We start from the raw sequence: 20,539 nt of genomic DNA on the forward strand, positions 1-20,539 counted from the left end.
AAATTTTTAGAGAATTAGAAATTTTTATTACTTACTGTATTCAATACTTTTTAGACATCATACCATATGGAAGTATACAGTTACAAAAAATGGTCTTTTATAATAGCATCAAAGAAAATAAATTCATACAAAAATAAATGGCTCGCAGATGGTTTGTAAAATGACAACAATGTTCTTCATAAAAATACAAATGCACGACAAATCAAAGGTGTGTCTGAACAATTTCAAAAGGTACAGTAGATCCTAACACTTTGCACATGAAGTGAATTAATACAAAAATTACTGATGATGATGATGATGATTTTCATTGGCAAAGAATCAAATGAGAAGATGCACTCAGCTTATAGACAGTCAGCAAGACAAGTTTTCCAGTTTGTTGAGGAGCATGCATGATAAACAATATAAAAATAGTCTATTTCTTAATATTTTGCATAGCTTAAGCATATTTTGACTGATTAAAAAAAACCACAAGCCCCGATGGGTCTTTAGTATGAACACATAACATAACGTCATCACAAATGCTAAGATATCTGCTGAATCTAACAGTCAGATACATACTGTAAATTTGATCTTGGTACGCAGTATGAGCACGATTCATTAAACGTATATATAACACAACGTCACATATCTCATTGGCCAGTTTATCCCCTTTTTGGTCTCACTGCATCTACGACAATCAGTATCAACATCTTAGTGCAGACAAAAAGCTGGTATATGGGAAAAACACACACATGGTCCCGGCGGAGAGCAGTTAACTTCACTGACACTGAAGTTAGTTACAAACACTGACACACGATGAGAAAAGCACAACTAAAGTCCATTTGCGACAAAGATAACGTCATGCCAAGGGTTAAAAGAAACAGCATATTTGCTCGCAAACAATCCCAGCAACCTGTCTCACCCTTCACTACGTTCTCTACAATACTGTTCCACCTCTTATCTGTGGAGATAAAAAAAAGAAAAGTTGCCAATCTGGAGAGCAAACACAGCCACAGTGTTATCACAGGTGACTGAAGGTCAGGTCACTTTCAAACAACCTTTCAAGTGGTTGCTCGCTTCAAACAATGAGCTGGACCTTTTAGAAAACGGCAGTGTTTGCTGTGGAAGTGGCTACAATTGAGGCTCCTGCTTCCATTTTCTTCCAAAAATTGAGTTATTCATACATTTCTGATCAAAGAGAATGAAGGAAACACATGTTTGGATCATTATTATTAACATACAATATGTTCCCTATGTGTGTGTGTGTGTGTGTGTGTGTGTGTGTGTGTAAATGTGCCCCTCTGTATCTAGTGTGTGTAGGCGGTGTTCAGGTAACTTTGGTCTCAGCATGCCACAGTCTTTGCAGTGTTTTGGAGTGTATCTTGGCCCGTGTCTGTGAGTGTTTGCTGTGTAGACCACAGAGCTGAGAGTCAGGACTGAGTGGATTCACTAGTGGTTCTTGTCGTAGTCCTTCACCATGCGTTTGATGTGGAACAGTTTGTGTCTCAGCCTGCGGCACTCCTTCTTCTTAGACCGGTAGTCTGATGTCTACAGAGTAGAGAGAGCACAGATGAGTCATTTAATACTGCACAACAGTGTACATATGTGCATTCATTACCGACAGCAATGAGTTATTAAATAATACTAGACAGTGACAATGTTCTGCTTTACAAAATCAGCAATAAAGCTCTGTGTTAGACCATCTAGGAACAAGGTTAAAGAGAACACAAAGCAACCACAGAAGATCTATGAGCTAAAAAGGACTGTGACATTTTGAAGCTGCAGGTTAAGAACAAACTCTTTAAATGCATCCATAAATAGATGAAATATATTGTTAATAAAGGCTTTAGTAAGTTGAGTTTATAAAATGTCATCATCAGAGATGTGTCCTCACCTGCTTCAGATCCTTCAGTTGATTATATTCCTCTGCTACTGCCTGAGAAAATTAAGGAACAGACATGTTATGATCACGTCTCCCTCACATTCAAACCGAATGGTGAAGGAATCTTGTATTTTCCAGTTTTACATGTTTTTTTGTGCATGACTGTGAATGATTTGAGAATAATTTTTGGAAGTCTTTGACTAGGGAACATCCTGAGACACTCAGTTGCCGGGTCAAAGAGGGATCATTTTACTTGAAACAAAGTCACATATGTTGGATGTTTGATCTTGTGGAACTGATCAATGTGGAGACTCAACAACTCACAATCTAATAATGAAAGTCCTGAAACTTATAAGTGCCTGTGAAACTTTAATTTAACGATTTCTCTCTGTGCAACATATAAACATCGTTTCCTGTAACGTTTCTTACAAACTTCAGCACATTCACCACACAGACAGATTTCTTAGGCCTAACTGTGAACTCTGGAAGTGGCAATGACTGTTGAGGTTTTCAAAGTTTCCATTTTTATTATAATTAATATTCTTTTTGTCTTTATCATTTATGAAGAGTTCTTGCTTATTGGCCCTGGACAAAATGGAAAGTTTTGGCTCCAGGAGTGAAATCTGAGTGTTACAAACAGGTAAAGAGCGTACCTGGGATGACACTAATCTGAGTTCTGGCACTTTTGAGGGCGGAGAAAGATGGAGTTCAAAGAACTTTTTGCAGCATTTTTTTGTAGCAAGATCAGCATCTCAAGATCAGCGCTGTTTATTATCAAATCGAGCATTTCACAATCAAATTTTGATCTGTTACTTTTTTTTTCAATTAAAGCCTCCATACACCAAGGAAAAAGTTTTTTTTTTCTAATTTAGGGTGAAATAACAGCATCTCAGTTACTGTGGATGTGATCCCCATGTGTAGTCCTCAGTTTTTGGATTAAGGCCGATCATGCTTAAACTTTGCCTGTCTCGTGACTTTTGGAGGTGAGCTCTGTACATATCTGACCTGGTATTTGGCAGAGGTGTCGTCCAGTGTGTCCAACTGACGGCTGAGTTTGTTTAGCTGATCATTAATGTCATCCATCTCAGCACACAGGCGCTTGTACTCCCTGAGGTCGGCATCGAACTCTCTCTTATAATCATGGCGCTGAACATCAGATGTAATATCCGGATACATACTGGAAGAGGAGGAAGGAGAGCAAGAAGGAAAGATGACAAAAAGGATGCAGATTTGGGAGAGTAGAGAAAGACAAACAGACATCAGCAACAGAGAGAAACCTGCGTAATGACCAGAAAGACCTGAAAAGGACACGTGACGACCTTGACTGAGGTTATCAGGTTTACTGCTGAACCGCAGGAACACGTAGCAGAGGTCAAGGTGCTATAGGCCTAAAGGTGTGTCCAACTACAGCCAAATAAGAATACTTTCTCATAAACTACATTGACTCCCATGTTTCGTACCTTTGGCCTAATTCTCTCATTATGCCTGACTACAGTCCATGTGAACTGGCATGCCTTAGAGGATTAACTACTCTCCCGCACAGAGGGAATATACAGACTATAGCAGACTTTTTCGTGCTTTGTTGTTTAAGCATCTGTTTATTTACTGTTTTATACTTGCATGTTTCAACCCAAAAGATATTATAGCTGCATTGTCCTGTAAATCAAGTCTTTCTCATGAGAGTCTGATTTTGTGAGCTTACAGTTTGATTCGGATCAGTGAATTTAGGTCTGGTCCTGAGGGAGTGTCAGTGTTTGACTGCAATTTACATCCTGAGTTCTTGGTTAATGACATTTCCGTCTCTAATCCAGAGATACGGTCGTGCAGTCGTCTTTAATTCTCACCTCTCCCACTCCTCTGCGTCAAGTTCATTGCCTGTCTCTCCTCCTGTGGTGTACTCCGTCTCATACTGAGACTCGTCCAGCTCCGGGTTACGTCTGCGTCTCTTGCCCCTGTTGGCCGAGGGTTTGCGGCCCCCGCCCGTCTCCTCTGAAGGGCTGGAGCTGGTCCTTCCACCGGGGGAGAAGACCTCCAATGGCCGGCCGGTGGTCCTCTCCGAGTACCTGCAGGACAGCAACAAAGACATAAGAAAATTATTAGAAAAACTCTTGTTCATGTAGTCAGCATAAAGAAGGTGGTTAAGTTTAAAGGCAGTGAAAAACTGTTTTTACTATCAGCTTTTTACTACAAGTGACATGAACACACTGTTTTCTGTTACTTCACATTAGAGATTTCTGCATGTGTTTTTGTCCTTGTGTTTCTCACTGGTTTGAGGTGTGAAATATGATTATGCCTCTCCTTCAGAACCATGAAAAAGCAGCAGAGATTTTGACTGTTAAACCTTTAATAAATACATCAGTATGTTTTTTCCCCTGAGACTTTAAGAGATGTCTTCTTCTTCTTCAAAAAAAAACACTTTCTCATCTAGAACAGTAACTGTTCTTGAGAGCTGTTCAAAAAATTGTACATGGAAAAAAAATACTTGTCTTAAAGGAATAGTTCAAGATTTAGGAAATGCATTTATTTGTATATTTCTGGAAGACTCAGACGAGAAGATCGACACTACTCTCATGTCTGTACATTAAATATGTTGCAACTGGTTGGTGTTTTGTGTCTTGCAAAAGCCACCTCACTGTGCACATCAGATCCTACTGACCTTTGCTCCATTATAAAGATATAGGCAGTGAGGTTCTACAATGAATTTAGAGATTCTCATACACTACAATAAACTTCTTACAGGCCATATATGTAATTTTCTTTGCAAATGAAAACAACATGAAATTGAAACATTAATTTACATTAAAAAACGTAAGGAATGAAAGTAATTAACCTCCAAGAATATGATGACCCAAATAACAAGAGGAACTATAGATATGGTTGAATGTGAGACGGTGACTAAATATAACATATATTTACTGCCATGACCCAGACAGATACAGGCATATGGAGGACGTAGACACCACTAATGATTATTGTTGCTCACAACCTACAATTTGTCTCTGTGCCATGTGGAGGAATCAGGTATAGCTCTTTAATAACAAGGGGGGAGGATGTGCTCAATTTTGTAGGTTTGCAGGGATTTGTAGAGGAATCCAAATCCAGTGGAGCAGATATTACAAGTTCTTACAACAAAAAAAAAAGGCTGCATTATGCCAGCAACAGAGGACATGGTAGGTCTTCAGGCTAACATTCTTCAGCTTATGAAAATGCCCGCTCTGTTTACTTTGTGAGAGAGGAAATCATCAAAAATAACAATATTCTGTGCTTTGAGCCAGCGGTGTAAAATACAACGATTAGTTTATTTTTCTCATGTTAACCGCATGCTCTGTTCTGAGGTCATTCTGAATGACTTGTTTTTCAAAGGTTAACAAACTATAAAGAGCAGCGTACTTCAGACACACACACACTCAAGTATTGAGGACATTCATGCAAGCTTTGAAGAAAAATCAAATAGCATTAGTTCACAAACATCCGGCTTTTTCCCGTCCTCAGAGAATTCAATGAAAATGAGAGAAAACAAAAAAACATAAAAACAAGAGAACGTTAATCCAACAAAGGCTCAAAGGTCACACACACAGCTCTCTTGTGTGGGCAGGGCAATATGTCTTCATGGGCTTTTAAACAGAGCAGTGATTAGATACTGTCTGAGTGTGTCACGTGTTCGAACGGTTGATTGTGTGGAGTCTTTGCTTTACAGTGAGCAGAGTGAAACGTTGCAGCTTTCATCTTAAGAGAAATATTATATTTAAAAACTTGAAGACAGTAAAATGAGAAATACAAGTTGTAATCCTGCATCATTGTTTTACTTGCTCAGATATCTCTTGTTATATGCCTGATATTTGAGAGTATTTCTTTATTATAATGCCTCTCTTTTCTCTTCCTGAAAAAAATGTTTGATGGCTTATCTTGAGCTCATGGGTGTATATGTAATCTATATATAATAATAATAATAACAATAATACATTTTATTTAAAGGCGCCTTTCTTGGCACTCAAGGACACCGTACACAGTTACACAAATATGTACATACTTATATAGATTTATCAAATTAAATGTGATTTGGGGCAACTGGCTAACCCCAGTCACAATATATACCCCACGCTTGTTTCACTGTGACTGCGTTTAGAAACATTTAATCAATTAAAATGTGGCTCATCTGATTTGGATGTAGTAAGGGGGCTGAGAATTTTGACCCACTTGCTGCGAATATAAGGAAATATTTTTGACAAGGATTTAGAAAAGGGGATCATTCACATTAAACATGATGCTGAACAAGTAACAAATTGAAAGTATAAAAAACAGAAAAGGGACTGAGAAAACATGGTCACCCACTCGTTGTTGTCAAAGGTGTCTCCGTCATAGGAGCCGCTGTCCACCTTGCCTGGGGGGTAGGAGATGACACTGTTCGCTGAGGCGTTGAGCAGCCCACCTCCCTTCTCTGACACCAGCAGGGTAGGAGCGTCCTGAACACTGCGGCTTTCCTCCACATTGTTCACCTACAGCAGGCAGGAAAAAACACGAGGAACAGACTCAGCAAACACAAACAAACAACCGAAATACTGACAAAGAGCAGGACCCACCACAGGCTCATTTTCTGACTGACATCCTGTTTAGGAAGCCATCTTGACTTAAGGAGAAAAGAGAGGCTATCTCTACACCACAGACAAGAGTATGGTAATTAGCGCTTAAAGTTTGAGAGAGCAGTGAGGCATGAAATTGGACGGCACAGTCCAACTCCTCTGTGAAATGTGGGTTATCTGCTCGAAAAGGTCAAGAAAATTAAAACACTGACTAAAGCCTAATTGTAAAATAAACCCAAAGAGACCAAAATCTTTGAGTATAATATAATATATTGATGGTTTCTTCCATCTGTTTCTGATAGCCTTATGACCTAAAACGATTAGTCATAAGGATACATACATTAATGTCTATTACTAGACATTAATCGCAGCTTTGCTTTAACTTCTCTCTGTTATTTCACATCTTCATGAACACCTTGAACGGATATGCTCCTTCTTCATTTCTTCAAACAAAAGGAAACACTGTCTGTCATGTAAATATGTTCGCCTTAATCTGTGTTTCCAAGTCCTTCCTGTAAGGACAGATGGTCTACATGAGGGAATTCCTGACAATGAAGGCCTAAGGGGGGGTCACTGTTTCTTCCAGTACATTTATCAATCAAGCCAAACCTCTACACAAAGCAGTAGAGTCAAAAACTTTCAATGGCTCCTATTGTTTCTCTACTATCTGGAATGCTGACTGACTTACTGGCAGCAGAAACTCTTTGGGTGTGAGGCCCCTAAAAACACAATGAAAAGATTGCATTTATTAAATATCTAATACATAAGTAAGGAGGTTTTAAGCAAAGATCAAAATCTACGTGCACCATATCTGCCTTTGTCCACAAAATGGGGCGATGCTATTTTTAAAAATGCATATTTCTGAAAAACATTAAAACTGTGCAGGGCCATATTACTTTCCTCTGAAATAAGACATTTTACATCAACTGCCACTGAACAGGGACAGATGAATACTTGCTGTACTTGTCTATAATGTGTATTCAGCACCGGGCCTTGTCTAGTGAGCCAAAATTTTCTTTTGGGTGCTGGTCAGAGCTGAGAATTTACTATTCTCCAACCCTGGGAACCTTTACAAAACATCCTTTCTGCTGTTTTCTTGGGTGGTGCATTACTGAGCAAGTTCCTAAATTCCTCACAGTGCAGGAGCAGATCTGAACATCAGCCTAGCCCCCCAAAAAAAATAATCAGTGTGGGTGGAGTGTTTGGGTGGGGGGGAGTTGCCCTTTTCGCAGCTGCAGGAGAGACCTGTTTGAAGAGTGAAGTGCATGTAAGAATCCCAACAATGCCCTGTGAGTGTGCAGCACAGCAGCTGCCGGACTGGAAGCAGAGTATGTGAGAGTCTTTGACCTGCTGAAGCAAAGCGAGGAGGCAAAGAAACACATGGAGATAGAGCGGTGACTGTTGATGAGGAAGGGAGGAATTAAGAGGAAGCAGGAGAGAATGAAAGTGTGAATAAGGCAAAGTGAGGGAGACGTGCAATAAGAGAATAAAGGGAAGCAGAAAAGTGGCAAGGACAGAGTGTGAGAGTGTGAGACAGGTACAAACCAAGGAGAAGGTGCTGTAAAAGAAAAAGTGAAGCACTGTTAAGAGTGGAAAAAAGCAATTATCAAGTTTTATGTTAGATGTAAATGTAAATTGTAAATTAATATAATTTAAAATTGATGTAATATCAAAAACCGCTATTAATTGGAAGCATTGTGCTTCACCATAGATAATGGCACTTACATGTTGTGAAACTAGTGTGAACGCTTACAGCAAATTACATTACATTAACTGACACATTTAAAAGAAACAATTGGAAAGAGCTCTACTCAACTCAACTCTACTCAACTGTACTTATATATTATATTATATATTATAGATTAACTGTACTTAAACATATAAAGTTTCATCTCTGAAAAAATGGAGGTAAAGGTGTAGGTGGACAACTTGCTTTCTTCTTCTTTCTCTTGTATTTAACTCTCTAATGTTTGTGTGTGTGTGTGTGTGTGTGTGTGTGTGTGTGTGTGTGTGTGTGTGTGTGTGTGTGTGTGTGTGTGTGTGTGTGTGTGTGTGTGTGTGTGTGTGTGTTCTAGGCCTGACTTGGATAACTAAAGCATGGACTGTCAAATGAAGCCAGCTGTAGCTAAGCAGGTTTATTAGCTAAGTTTAACCAGTAAGTTGTCTTTTCATCTAAATGACCAGTTTGTAAGAGGGAAACCTGGAGTTCTTCAATGACATGCAATGTATAATTTGATCTAATTTTTGCACATATGTTCTTCTCTTTTCCTTTCACATAAAAATACGTTTGACTAAACTTGATACAAATTTGCTTGGATTTTTTGCAAATCACAATTTCAATTACAATCACACTATTGGTCAGAAAAATCAAAACTGTAACTAGATATTTTCCTCGAAACAGTCAGACCAGAGATGAAAATTTGTAAGAATGAATTAGATCATCTTTTTTATCCATGGTTCACCAGCTTTTTTTTTCTTAGTACAGTATTTATTAATCTTGTTTAATGCCCAGACCTTTTTATACTATACACTGTACAACCTTGTTATACTTTTGCTTAGATTTACTCTCGACAGTAAATGGATGTTTTAATCCACGTCTATGGAACGGGTCCAGGATGCGTTCACTCTACATCTGTGTGGCACTTCAGTGTTTCCAGTGCACAGACAGCCATGCAGAAACCAACTCTTGATGACCTCATGCAGCAGACACAATGCAGCCCCCCCCCACCCCTCGGGTGAGCTGAATGAGGCCTGTGTGTGAGGTCATCAGAGTGAGCCTGGCCTCCCCGAGCTCAGCAACAGAGGTGGGTGCAATCTCAAACACCAACCACCGCCTTAGACTGTCACTGGCCTTGTGCTTAAAGGAGCCAAACAAGCCCCATGACTCATTCTGTGGCGCAGAGACAGGTAGTGCAGCAATGAAGGAAAAACATAACTGCAGAGTGGATCTTTGGAAACACGAGGAAACTCAGGAAAGGGCGGCAACCCTTCCAAGTGTTCTGTTTGTTTAGGCTGTAAAAAAAAAAAAAAAAATGTATGTAGGTCATACAGTTAATATGACTTTACAGTAATGACACACTTAGGCTGACCTGCTTTTGTAGATAATACCATCTTCAGGCAGCAAAGTCATATAAGTTTCACAACCCACATGCAATTTGCATGTTTTTTTAATAAATAATTATCTGTTTGCAATGACAGTCATCAAATCTTCTCAGATTCCTCATCCTTGGAAACTCTTTCCCCTTTTATCCAGACTCTATAATACCAGAACATATTTCTTACTCTTTTTTTACAGCTGCATTTACATGAAAAATATCAGGATTTGTTACGTTTCTAAATGCAGAGGCAGTGTACAGTTCATTACTGCGGTGTACCTACAATAAGTCTGATGACATCAGTGAGCATGGCTCCATTATTAGACTCTAGTGCTGGTCATAGAATTCACTCTGGGCTTGTCTCATGTCCTCTGCTCTGCCTGTACACCTCTGCCTGCATGATGCCATGTTCTAGACAATGACAAGCACTCTCATAAACAAACAGCTCTATATAATCCAACATAACACCATGTCTGTTCAGCTTTTCCTTTCTCAGTCAGTGCAAAAGATCCACTGTGACTCACTTCAACCTTAACTGACTAATCTGATCAAATCAAAAAAAGCTAAGCTAGTGACTCCGACTCTGACTTTAAGTCAAGATACATATTACAAACTGCAGTACATGCAGGGCTAGGGATGTTTAGCTAAGCCTTTTATCACCTTAATAAAATCCTGAAGACAAATCTTTTTAAGGAATAGTTTCAAATCTTAACAAATCCATGTTAGAACATAAACAATTAACAGTCACTTTAAATAATGTATGATTGCAAGGCTCATCGCTGTCTATTTACCATCATTAATAGGTATTAACTGACAGGTAGCATGGGTAAATAGATGGAAGGATTGGTGGATGGGAGGCTGGGAGGGGTACTAGACTAGCAATATTTCCCTTAGTTTAATAATTGTTTTCTTGAATGCCTAAAAATTTTAAATGAGTTTTTCTGTTTATTTGTATTTCTCTCACTTGCAAATAGCACATATTTACTTTAATCAATGTGTCTGCATGTATTGATTTGTGTTCTTGAACTCGCCTGCACAATGTTTGAACAAACACTCGAGGTCGACACCATGTACTGGGGAGGATGCATCATTTCAGACCCATGTGACATTTAGTTTTAAGATACAAAACAATAGAAATTGTTCAGAAAGAAGTGTACACATATGTTAGTGTTTCAAACTTCCTTTACAAAATGTCAAACTGCCCGACTAGTGCTGTTTCTGACCATCAATTAAATTTCAAACCTAAACTTTTGATGTAAACTAATTGTCACTTCACTGTGTGAAACAGGCATCATTTGAAAAGACGCAGATCGAGTCAATAATCAACCCATATCTCAGGTAACAGTCCCAAATGACTAGAGCACTGTTGACATTTAAAAACCCCAAGGCAGGCTCTCCAGAAACCACCTGCCTGCCTACTATCTTCAGGTGGTTAATGATTACTCAGAGTGAAACCAGGTAGTAGGCCATGAGTAAACAATCACCGACTGCTATCAGCCCTGGCCCTGGACAAAGTGACTCAGTCAAAGGAAACAGTCTTATGGTAGTGTGACTGTGTCTCTGCTGCATCCTATAAAAGTCTATATATGATGATGCTTTTGGACTTTAACCTCATAAAGATAAGCGGTGAAAGCATATGAGAGATGTAAACTGGTACACAACATTACAAAGTCTGTCTGGACAAACAGCAGAGTCATACATTAAAAATAGCACAGCAAGAGACAAACCAACCATGGGAATGTGCAAGTGTCAGTTTTAGTTATTTACTGCATCTGCATCACCACAATCACCTAACCTGTCTTTATAACTGATGACTACCTCACTGATGGGATGACTACCTCACTGATGACCTACCTACTTAACCTACTAAGCATCGTAAAAAGGCGTAGAAACTAATTTGACACGTCACACAATGTGGTGACAGGAGGGGAAAAGCAAATGTCCGTCCGTTTTGGTGCCAGAATCTTCTACGCAGAAAAAAAAAAAACACCGCAGTTGATCATTTCATCTTCGAATCAAATCTGAATATTGAACATTGTGTTCCATCAACCTTTCTTTAGGCTGGATTTAAACTCATTGTGACCCTGTTCATTTGACTGCAAGCTGTGCATGCACAAACTCAAGGTCAGTTTGGGTCAAAATGTGATTTTTCTTTGTAAATCCCACGTAAACCCAGTCTTATTATACTGTGACTACCATCCTGCTGTCTCTTACCCATTCCTCTACATCTCTGCCTTCTGAGGCCTTCCCTCCGACAAGAGGCTCCTCCCAATAGATGTTTGGTTTCCCGTAGCGCCAGATCTTCCCTCTAGTCTTGTGTGCAAAGAAAGCTGCAACACCCCAAGCGATTACGACCAGGAATCCGCACACCATGGCAACTCCCTAGAAAAGCAAAAACATGGGGATGAAATTTGGAAAGTTCTCAACTAGATAAGCTCTGAGATAAAGCTGGTTTATCCTGGGACAAGCAGTACACAAATACACATATGTGACGTCACTGGGAGAAATACATATCACAATCTGCAGCGTCATGTACCACAAATATAACAACTGTTTCACAACAGATACCATCACAATAGAGTACAGATATTTCTCAAAAACAAATGATACACAAGTACACCCCGAGCAGTTACAGTACACAGTCATTTTAGTACTGCAACAATATTGTCAGTTAGTCTAATAGTGAATGTTGTTGTTCCAGCTTCTAAAGTGTCAAGATTTGCTCTCTGTACATTGTATATATTTGGGTTTTGGACTGTTGTTCAGACAAAATACACAAAAGTAAACTGACAACATCACCTTGAGCTTAAACTCCAGGAATTTTTGATGGGCATTGTCTGACAATTTATAGACTATAGAAAATAAATGTAAAAAAGAAATGTCACTTGCAGTCCTTACTACTTTATCTGTGACCCTTCACATCTTGCAGTCTAAAAAATACATACATTTTGGGGCATTTCATACTCATTCAGCTTAAAATACCTTCCATAAAACTATTACACCTGGAGCCAGATGAATTTAAAATGATGTTATAAATATACATTGTTACACATTGTTAAACTACATCTACATGAAATTATCCTGGAGAATGCACTAACTCAACCCTTGATATCTGCAAAATATGTTCAGGAAAAACTACAAACCTCCTGTGGATCCACAAAGCAGTAATGGTAGAGGTACTGGTTGTAGATGGGGAAGCCTCCCACTCCACCCATCTGTGAGTAGCTGGTCTGGTAGAGGTTCTGGCACATCATGAGCATCGGATTGTACATCATACTGGAGGAGCCCTGGGCCATGGGGTTCACTCCGACAATGTAGACAATGCTTATGATGCCCTGAAGAAGAAATGGGTTTAGTACATTTACAGTCGTATTAATATCTACAATTATATACTCTCTTATTGAAAAAGACTTTGTAGTATTTATAGTAGCACTCCACAGTATTCAAATCAAATATGACTAAGACAACACTGTCAGATCATGTGAAGACAGCAGCAATCATATCATCCAAGTGAACATACTGTGAGTGCAAAGGGGACGGGACAACAAGCAGTTAACTGACTTACGGCCACTCTCTAGTGTTTTCTATTCTATCTGTAATAAATACTTTACTGAAGCTTAATCAGCTGGAAACATCTAAAAGCATCCAGATTGTTATGGATGCTTTGTATAATAAATGTTCTGCCTTTATCTACACTGAATTTGATTATGTGCTGAGCAAAAATAGAATATAATAAACACTCCTGCAGGTTTATGGAAATCATGTAAACTCCATTTGACTCAGAACTTGTAAATTTTCAGAAATTATTTAAGAGCAGCACAAATGAAAGTCCCCAAATTGAACATCTATAAACTCTAAATCCCCAGCAGGTTAGAAATTAAATTAACAGACTGGGTCCCAGGAAGAGTAGTAGCACTATTTTATACCAAACACTGCATAAACATCTGGATGTGATCTTGGATGAACATCTCTATGAACATGCACTTTAACCAACTCATCAAGATTTAAACTGTGTACACAGAGTCCTGTTTCAGGTTATTCTTCTGGTATTTAGGGTTCTTTAAAAAAAAATACACATTTGAATACCAATCATAACAGAGCTCAGTGTTTACAACAGTTTTGACTGTTTGTTTGAATGTGGGATTGGGAAACTCCAAATATTGAACATCACTGTGAGATGCTTCAGCTGGGAAATGCTAATGCGTTGCTGCTAATGTAAGGTGAAAATCAAATTTCTCACATATTATATCAGCTACACTGATGAATATAAACGCAGGATCTAAACAAAGCTTAACACTATCTACGTATGTGTGCTCTGTGTAATTTAGGTGAGACTGAAAATTACCTGCAGTAAATGTTTTATATACTTAAAGACTTAAGTATATTGTTCTCCATCTGAATTTCTTTTAGATGGATCATAGGAAAAGACTTGTTGTTTTAGAAAGCAGGTACAGGACAAAATATAAAACTCAACAATATATACAAACAACATAGTGTACATACAGTATACTTCTGTAGTCTGTACTTTTTGTTTCTGTTCATGCCCCGGCCACGAGGGTTTAGAGTAAACCAAATAAACATTAAAAAAGTGAATACAAGGAGCAACTAAATGTTTCAGAAACAATGTCCTCACTCTAGAAAATAAAACACAAGCTGCTAAACTCTTGGTGGATTAGCGATCCAAATAACATTAAAGTGGAGCAAAACCAGTTTTCCGAAGAGGCAAGGTGTCTTACTCCAGACACTTTTGAGGAAGTGGGTATTTAGTCTGAAGCTGAGGATAGTCATCTGTGCTCTTCTAGACCATTGTGTTTTCTGTAATATTTGTACTATTGATCCCCTGTTGGGAAATCATTTTGGCTCCAATGAATGAGTCATCAATAACATGATATGACAGCAGCGCCTGATTGGGCCTGATGATAGGTCAAAACATCATTTAACACTAAAACTGGGTTAACCGCTAACTGCTGATACCACAGAAGAAGATAAATAACAGAAATGTGAAACTGAAATATGAATGAGGTTTACCTGCAGGATCGCCATGATGATGCTGGTCACCAGTAGGGCCAGAAAGAACTTCCTGCTGCGGACCATGTTGGATTTAGAGAAGCTGGCGATGAAGAATGCAAGTGCTGCTATGAAGGTAATGGCCGCCATGGCAATCATAGTGGTTTTGGCTGAGTAAGGTGAGATGTAGGAGCCGTAGTAGTTTCCGTAGCCTCCATAACCCCCATAACCCCCATAACCTCCATATCCTGAGCCATAGCCGCCCCCACCGTATCCGCTGCCATAGCCCAGCCCAGATCCATAGTAACCCGAACCGTATCCATACTGGATGTCCCACATGAGAGTGGAGGCCACACAGGCAAATATCACCACACACAGCACAATCACCACAGCCATCATGGCCTTGATGATCCCGGGAGGTGACAGCCATTTGTAGAAGTGCTGTGGTTTGTCCTCAATGTAGTAAGATCCTGGCGGAGGTGGATACGCGTTGTAATCGCTCTGAGGGCCATGGAAGCTGCCCGGAGGGCCAAAGCCGTTGTTGGATGGTGGGGTGAAAGGAGGACTGTAAACAGGTGGACTCTCATAGTGCTGCTTGTCAAACATCGCTCAAAGATGTCTGGAACTGTGAACAGAAACAACAAAACAAAAGGTTTGTGGACAAACTGGGAGAGCAAAGTGCACCGCACAAGGCTGGGAAGAGCTGTCTGGCTCTGTTTTTCAGCAGCACTGATATGAGTACCAGTAATAATGTTGAAAGTTAGGTGTGACTGTGTTTAGTAATGAGGCTTAGGAACTGAACAGTGTAAATGTTTTACCATATCCAAGGGAATGTGATTTATGAGAGTACAAGTTATGTTGTTTTTGCAGTTTCTCTCTTTCAGGTTGAGTAAATTAGGTTTCACTGAGACCAGAGTGTTTATCACTTATCATACCTGCTGGCTTATGTTAACAGCAAATAGAAATATCAGAGGAATGACCTTAGCTTTGAGGTCTCTGAACCATTAAAAGCCAGAATCGCTGTGGAGATGTCGGTACCAGGACAGAGAGCGCAGCCAAACAACAATACTTTCCTTTTTGCCTCTTCAGTGGCTGTAGGAGTCTCTCTCCCTCCTCCACAGTGTCCAGCCAGACTTTGAACATTTCACATCCCTCCCTACAGCTACAAATTTTGGTTTCTTTCTGTTACATATTTGACAGACATATCCAAGACCACAGTGTATACGACTTAACAATGCCCATTCTTCTAAACAGAGCCCTACAGGGAGTGGGCTGCCTACATGTTGGAGTGAAAAGACACAGAAACAGCAGGGCAAAGTTACTGTGAGGACAAAAACTGTGATTTTTTCAACTGTTATCTCACTGAACACAATACTGAACGCAACGTGTTTGCAGCAGACTGTAACATTTCATCTGTTCATACACCAAATAACAATAGGGAAGTCCATTGATTCATGGGCAGCAACTAACAGTTACTTTTGTTTTTGGTTTATCTTATTTTCCCGATTAATTGATTAAGTTATATATATATATATATATATATATGGTTTAATCTATAAAAAGTCAGAAAATTATGAAAGAAAAGACATTTGCTAGTTACAGCTTCCAAAAAGCAATAATGTGCTGCTTTTCTCCGTTTTGTATTGCTGTAAGTTCATCCTCTCTGGGTTTTGCACTGTATATATGGAACTGAATATGTCGCATAGGGCTCTGTGAAGGGCAATTTTTTTATTATTCACAGACATTTTATGGACAAAATTATAAATAGAGAGAATTGACAGCTTAATCAATAAAGACTATAAGTGTTTTTGCAGGCCCTATTCATAAATTAACTGCAAATTATTCTGTCAACTGAGGTCTATCTTCCAGTGGCACCACAGCTCTGATTTTTAAAAACAAAAACGCCTCTTTCATCTACAGATTTCTCCTCTTTGGGCATCTTGTGAAGGAGGTAATGGCCAAGATGGCCGGCCATTCAGACATTTAGACACACAGACTGAGAGACGGTCCCTGGCACTGCCTACAGTCTACAGTCCCGGGTAATAACTCTCCTCTCTTTATGCGACTCTGGCACACACAGCAGTGGAGGTCTCGCCTCAGAGCCTCCATCCCAGACACCTTCCCATTATTCCCTCCCTCATTCCTCCATATCCTTCATCCCCCTTCACGATCCCCCGTCCCCGTCCCCCAACTCTCTCGCCCTCCTTCTCTCCATCCCTCCACAACTTCTTGCCTTTGTTTTGGGAGCAGGAGGGGCAAAAGTCAAGGCTGCTCGTCACGGGAACAGTGTTGCCATGGAGTCAGGGGGGAAAAAAAAGAAAGAAAGAAAACTGGGGCACTGTCCAGGGAGGATCAAACAAGGGCTCCTCTGTGCTGCTCCTGAGTGGAGTCAGAGGGGAGAGACAGAAAGAGGGGAGGACAGGTGGATGGGTAAAGTGTGTGCTGTGGTGTCAGGTGTCCTTTATTGTTGATCAACAGACTGTCTCATAAGCCACTGGGCACTTAGTTTATTTCCTACTGCAGTGTTTGATTATATCAATTACTGGCAGGAAGCAATCTGAGGGTCAAGGAATTTCCAGAAGGCTCAAACAACTACCCCACAACTCCCTTCAAAATTTCTACTTTAATACATTAAGAAACATACAATATTTCAAGCTCTTCTTCAGGTTCAAAGGAATCAGAGGGCTTTAAAATCTTCAAAATCAAAATCTTTACCTCTTCTAAACCTGTCAAAGACAAAGGCCAATTCGGCCTTTGGTGGTTGCAGCTTCTCAAATGGAGGAAATTGCTGTTTATTTTTGTTTTAACATTATAATAAACTGAATATGTTTGGGTTTTGGACTGTTAGTCAGATAAAACAAGACATCTGATGATATCCACTTGGGCTATTAGAAAACTAAAATGGTAATTTTTTTTATTGTTTATTATCAAAATAATAACCAACAAAATATTTTCTAATAGACAAGCTAGACAAGAAACATGTGCACAAAACCATATGACTTATTAGGGACATTTGCTTATTACGGAGAAGCCTAGTGTACTTTTACCCAAAGCACTTGCTGTATAGTAGTAGAAATAGTAGGAGTAACAGTAGCAGCAGCAGTAGTAGTAGTAATAGTAGTTGTAGTGGTAGTACAGTGGTGTTTGTCTAACAATGGCTCACTAATGTAATTTTCAAGCTGGGCCGAAAGCTCAGTTTTTGGACGACTGTCACAGGTCAGGTCAGACACCCACCAGCCGCAGCCTGAGCGCCGCTACAACACAGAGACTCTATCATCTGCTGCTGATAATGGAATTCCAGTCAAACAGTCACATGTCTCACATCTGTCAAAAACAATTAAGCCCCTGCCCCATGTAGGCTGGGACCCACTGGCATACACACAGGAGTCAGCCAAGACGTCCTGCCAAAACACCTACCCAGTGAAAAATCTCCTCAATCATAATAAACTCATAATAAACTGGATAAATGTTGGATGAACTGAATATGGATGAAAATACTACTAATAGAAACACCTCTCAGTGTAATGCAAAGCAATCAAATTAAAGATAACCACAAACTACAGCTTCCACAAAGTTAGATCAGTGTCTCTACAACAGAAACTGAATATTAGCACCTTCATTTACTGCACTGCTGCTGCATTGGACTGCATTAGTGTTGGCAAGGTGTATATCTAATAAACGGGCACCTGGGTGTAATAAATCAGTCGATATAGTAGCTATTAATCTGCAACACAATTCAAAACAGATGAACAGATTGCAGTTTGTGAACCTGTGTTGTGAATTTTGGTTGTTTAAGATCACGGGTTGTCTCTTTAAACTTGAATTTCTAACGTAATTTAATTCAAATCATCATAAATATTATTTACGATGGTTGGAATGATTTTTCCTGATGTGATTCTCTAGATTTCTGATATAACTCGTTATAATCAATAACAAACAGTGACCCATTCGTGGTGTTATAGCTAATGGGTTAAGTGCTTGGAAAACAACATGAGGGACCCACCTGTCCAAGTTACAAATCTACCGTTATAAAAGCTGCGTTCACTCACATATTTCAGGAGCACACTTCTAAGAAACACATCCATGCAGGTTTAGTCTGACAGAATGAGTTTAAATACAGCTATTATAATAACTTAACTTAACTTACTCCACCTTAAGCGTTGCCTTACCTGAGGGTCGCGGAGGGGAATTAAAACTTCAGCTCTGTCCGTCCCTGTTTCCAGGGAAAACTCTCCTGGCTGTGAAAGTTTGAGAACAGCTGAGGAAAATAGGTGTCCGGAAGAAAAATAAAATGTTTCTGGGCTGACTTCAATATGGACCTCTTTCTCTGGGGCAAACTTTGAAAGTCGTGACCCCGCTTGAAGCTCCTGTCCCGGGCAGAGACCAGCGACAACGGTTTCCGTACAGGCGACTGCCTCTGAACAAGTGCTTTGTCCCGCCTGTCCGCGGTGATGAGGCCGCCGCACAACAGCCACACCGCCGCGATTCAACCGCCAGAGGTCGGCCTTTCTGCGGTTTACACATGGACAGATTGTGAGATACTGGGCCCCCTACACTTCTACTATAGGAACAAGACCCCCAGACTGAACCACGTGATCAGTTTGCTTCTCTTCAGAGTTGTTTTGTATCTCTTTTTGGTCGTTTCACATCTGTTTGATGTCCTTGTGCACATCTGTGTAGTATTTTTGAGACCTTATTGCTGTTATGATTTTTGTATTTTTTGTCATTTTTTTTGTCTCTTTGTGGTTGTTACTAGTCTTTGTGTCTGTTTTGCATCTCCTTGGAACTATTTTGTCTCGTTTTTGTGGGATAAAAACGAGACAAAATTTTGTGGTCTAAATATCTTTGTGCTTTGAGTCTTTGTAATAGTTTTGCTTTGCTTCTGCTTGGATGCATATTGTATGTATTTGTTATTTTTGTCTCTTTTTGTAGGCTAGTTGTTTGATTTTTCAACAATAAATATTAACATCCACTTGAAACAGAGGCTCCAGGGATCCCCTGACCCTTGGGCTGCTGGGCCTGTGCCCAGTGTGCCCATGTGTGCTCAATAAACCATATTATGGGACTGAGACACTTTTAAATACAATCAATCAAATATAAAATCCTAATAGATAAATGATGACCAAAAGTAAAAGATAAATACAACCATAAATATAACCATCATTGTCACCATAGTGTTCTACCAGACAACATATTCGTTAAGCAGCAGTTAAGTAACAGTATTAGCAATAAGACAAACATTTATGGGGATAAGGTGTTAGGTTTAAAGTCAAGTTTAACAAGAAATCTCCTATAACATTTCATGCTGGTGTCAAATCATCATGTGTGGTTTTTTATCTTAGGACACTTGCTACGTGACTTTTGTTATCTCTCTGTTTCGCAATCAAGTTGCATTGTCATTAGTTTGTTTCAGTGTATAAATTCAATTGCATTCCTCCATGAGGGTGTAGACTCCTCTGTATGAAACAAAGAAACTGAGCTGCCTCTGATTTCCTCACTAGCTGTACAAGGAAGGGAGTTTTTGAAAAAATAAACCTGCTTTCTTGGTCAAAATAAAACACTGAGGCTGCACAAATAAAGCGCAACATCATATGTGCAACATGAGACTATAAAATTGACAAACCTCACATCAGAGTAATTGTGATTCTTAACACGGAGACGGTGACAGATTAAAGTTTAACAGTGAAATACAAACTCTTGCCCCTCTACACTGCAGTGAACCAGTGTGTGTTCGAGAGAAAACAGGACTCTGGACCTGCTGGAAGTGATTTTAAAAGAATTTACACAACAATGAGAATTTAAATCACAGAGGTGTGTAACATACTGATGAGGTCACTCATTGGCCCCTTGAGGAACAATTATGATCAGCTGGCTCTTAAGGCCAAATTCTCATAATCAGTAAGTATACCATGCCATTATAACATTTACAAATTTTAACACAGCAGGCATTCATGAGACAGACAAAGACTACAAACAAACAACAAAATAAAGAAGAA

The 20,539-nt window shown here is 39.5% G+C and overlaps 1 protein-coding gene across 1 annotated transcript; it reads right to left on the reverse strand.

Moving 5' to 3' along the window:
- Positions 1–19,511, reverse strand: si:ch73-61d6.3 (occludin). The gene is made up of 9 exons (XM_056378012.1): positions 18,713–19,511; positions 14,565–15,168; positions 12,680–12,871; positions 11,751–11,918; positions 6,194–6,357; positions 3,706–3,924; positions 2,867–3,038; positions 1,874–1,915; positions 1–1,527 (listed from the first exon to the last, which is right to left on the reverse strand). The coding sequence occupies exons 2-9, from the start codon at positions 15,147–15,149 to the stop codon at positions 1,429–1,431; spliced, it is 1,641 nt and encodes a 546-aa protein (XP_056233987.1). The 5' UTR covers positions 15,150–15,168; positions 18,713–19,511; the 3' UTR covers positions 1–1,428.
- Between the last annotated feature and the right edge of the window lie 1,028 nt (positions 19,512–20,539).

Source organism: Seriola aureovittata, chromosome 6, assembly GCF_021018895.1.
Source record: "Seriola aureovittata isolate HTS-2021-v1 ecotype China chromosome 6, ASM2101889v1, whole genome shotgun sequence".
NCBI classification, from domain to species: domain Eukaryota; kingdom Metazoa; phylum Chordata; class Actinopteri; order Carangiformes; family Carangidae; genus Seriola; species Seriola aureovittata.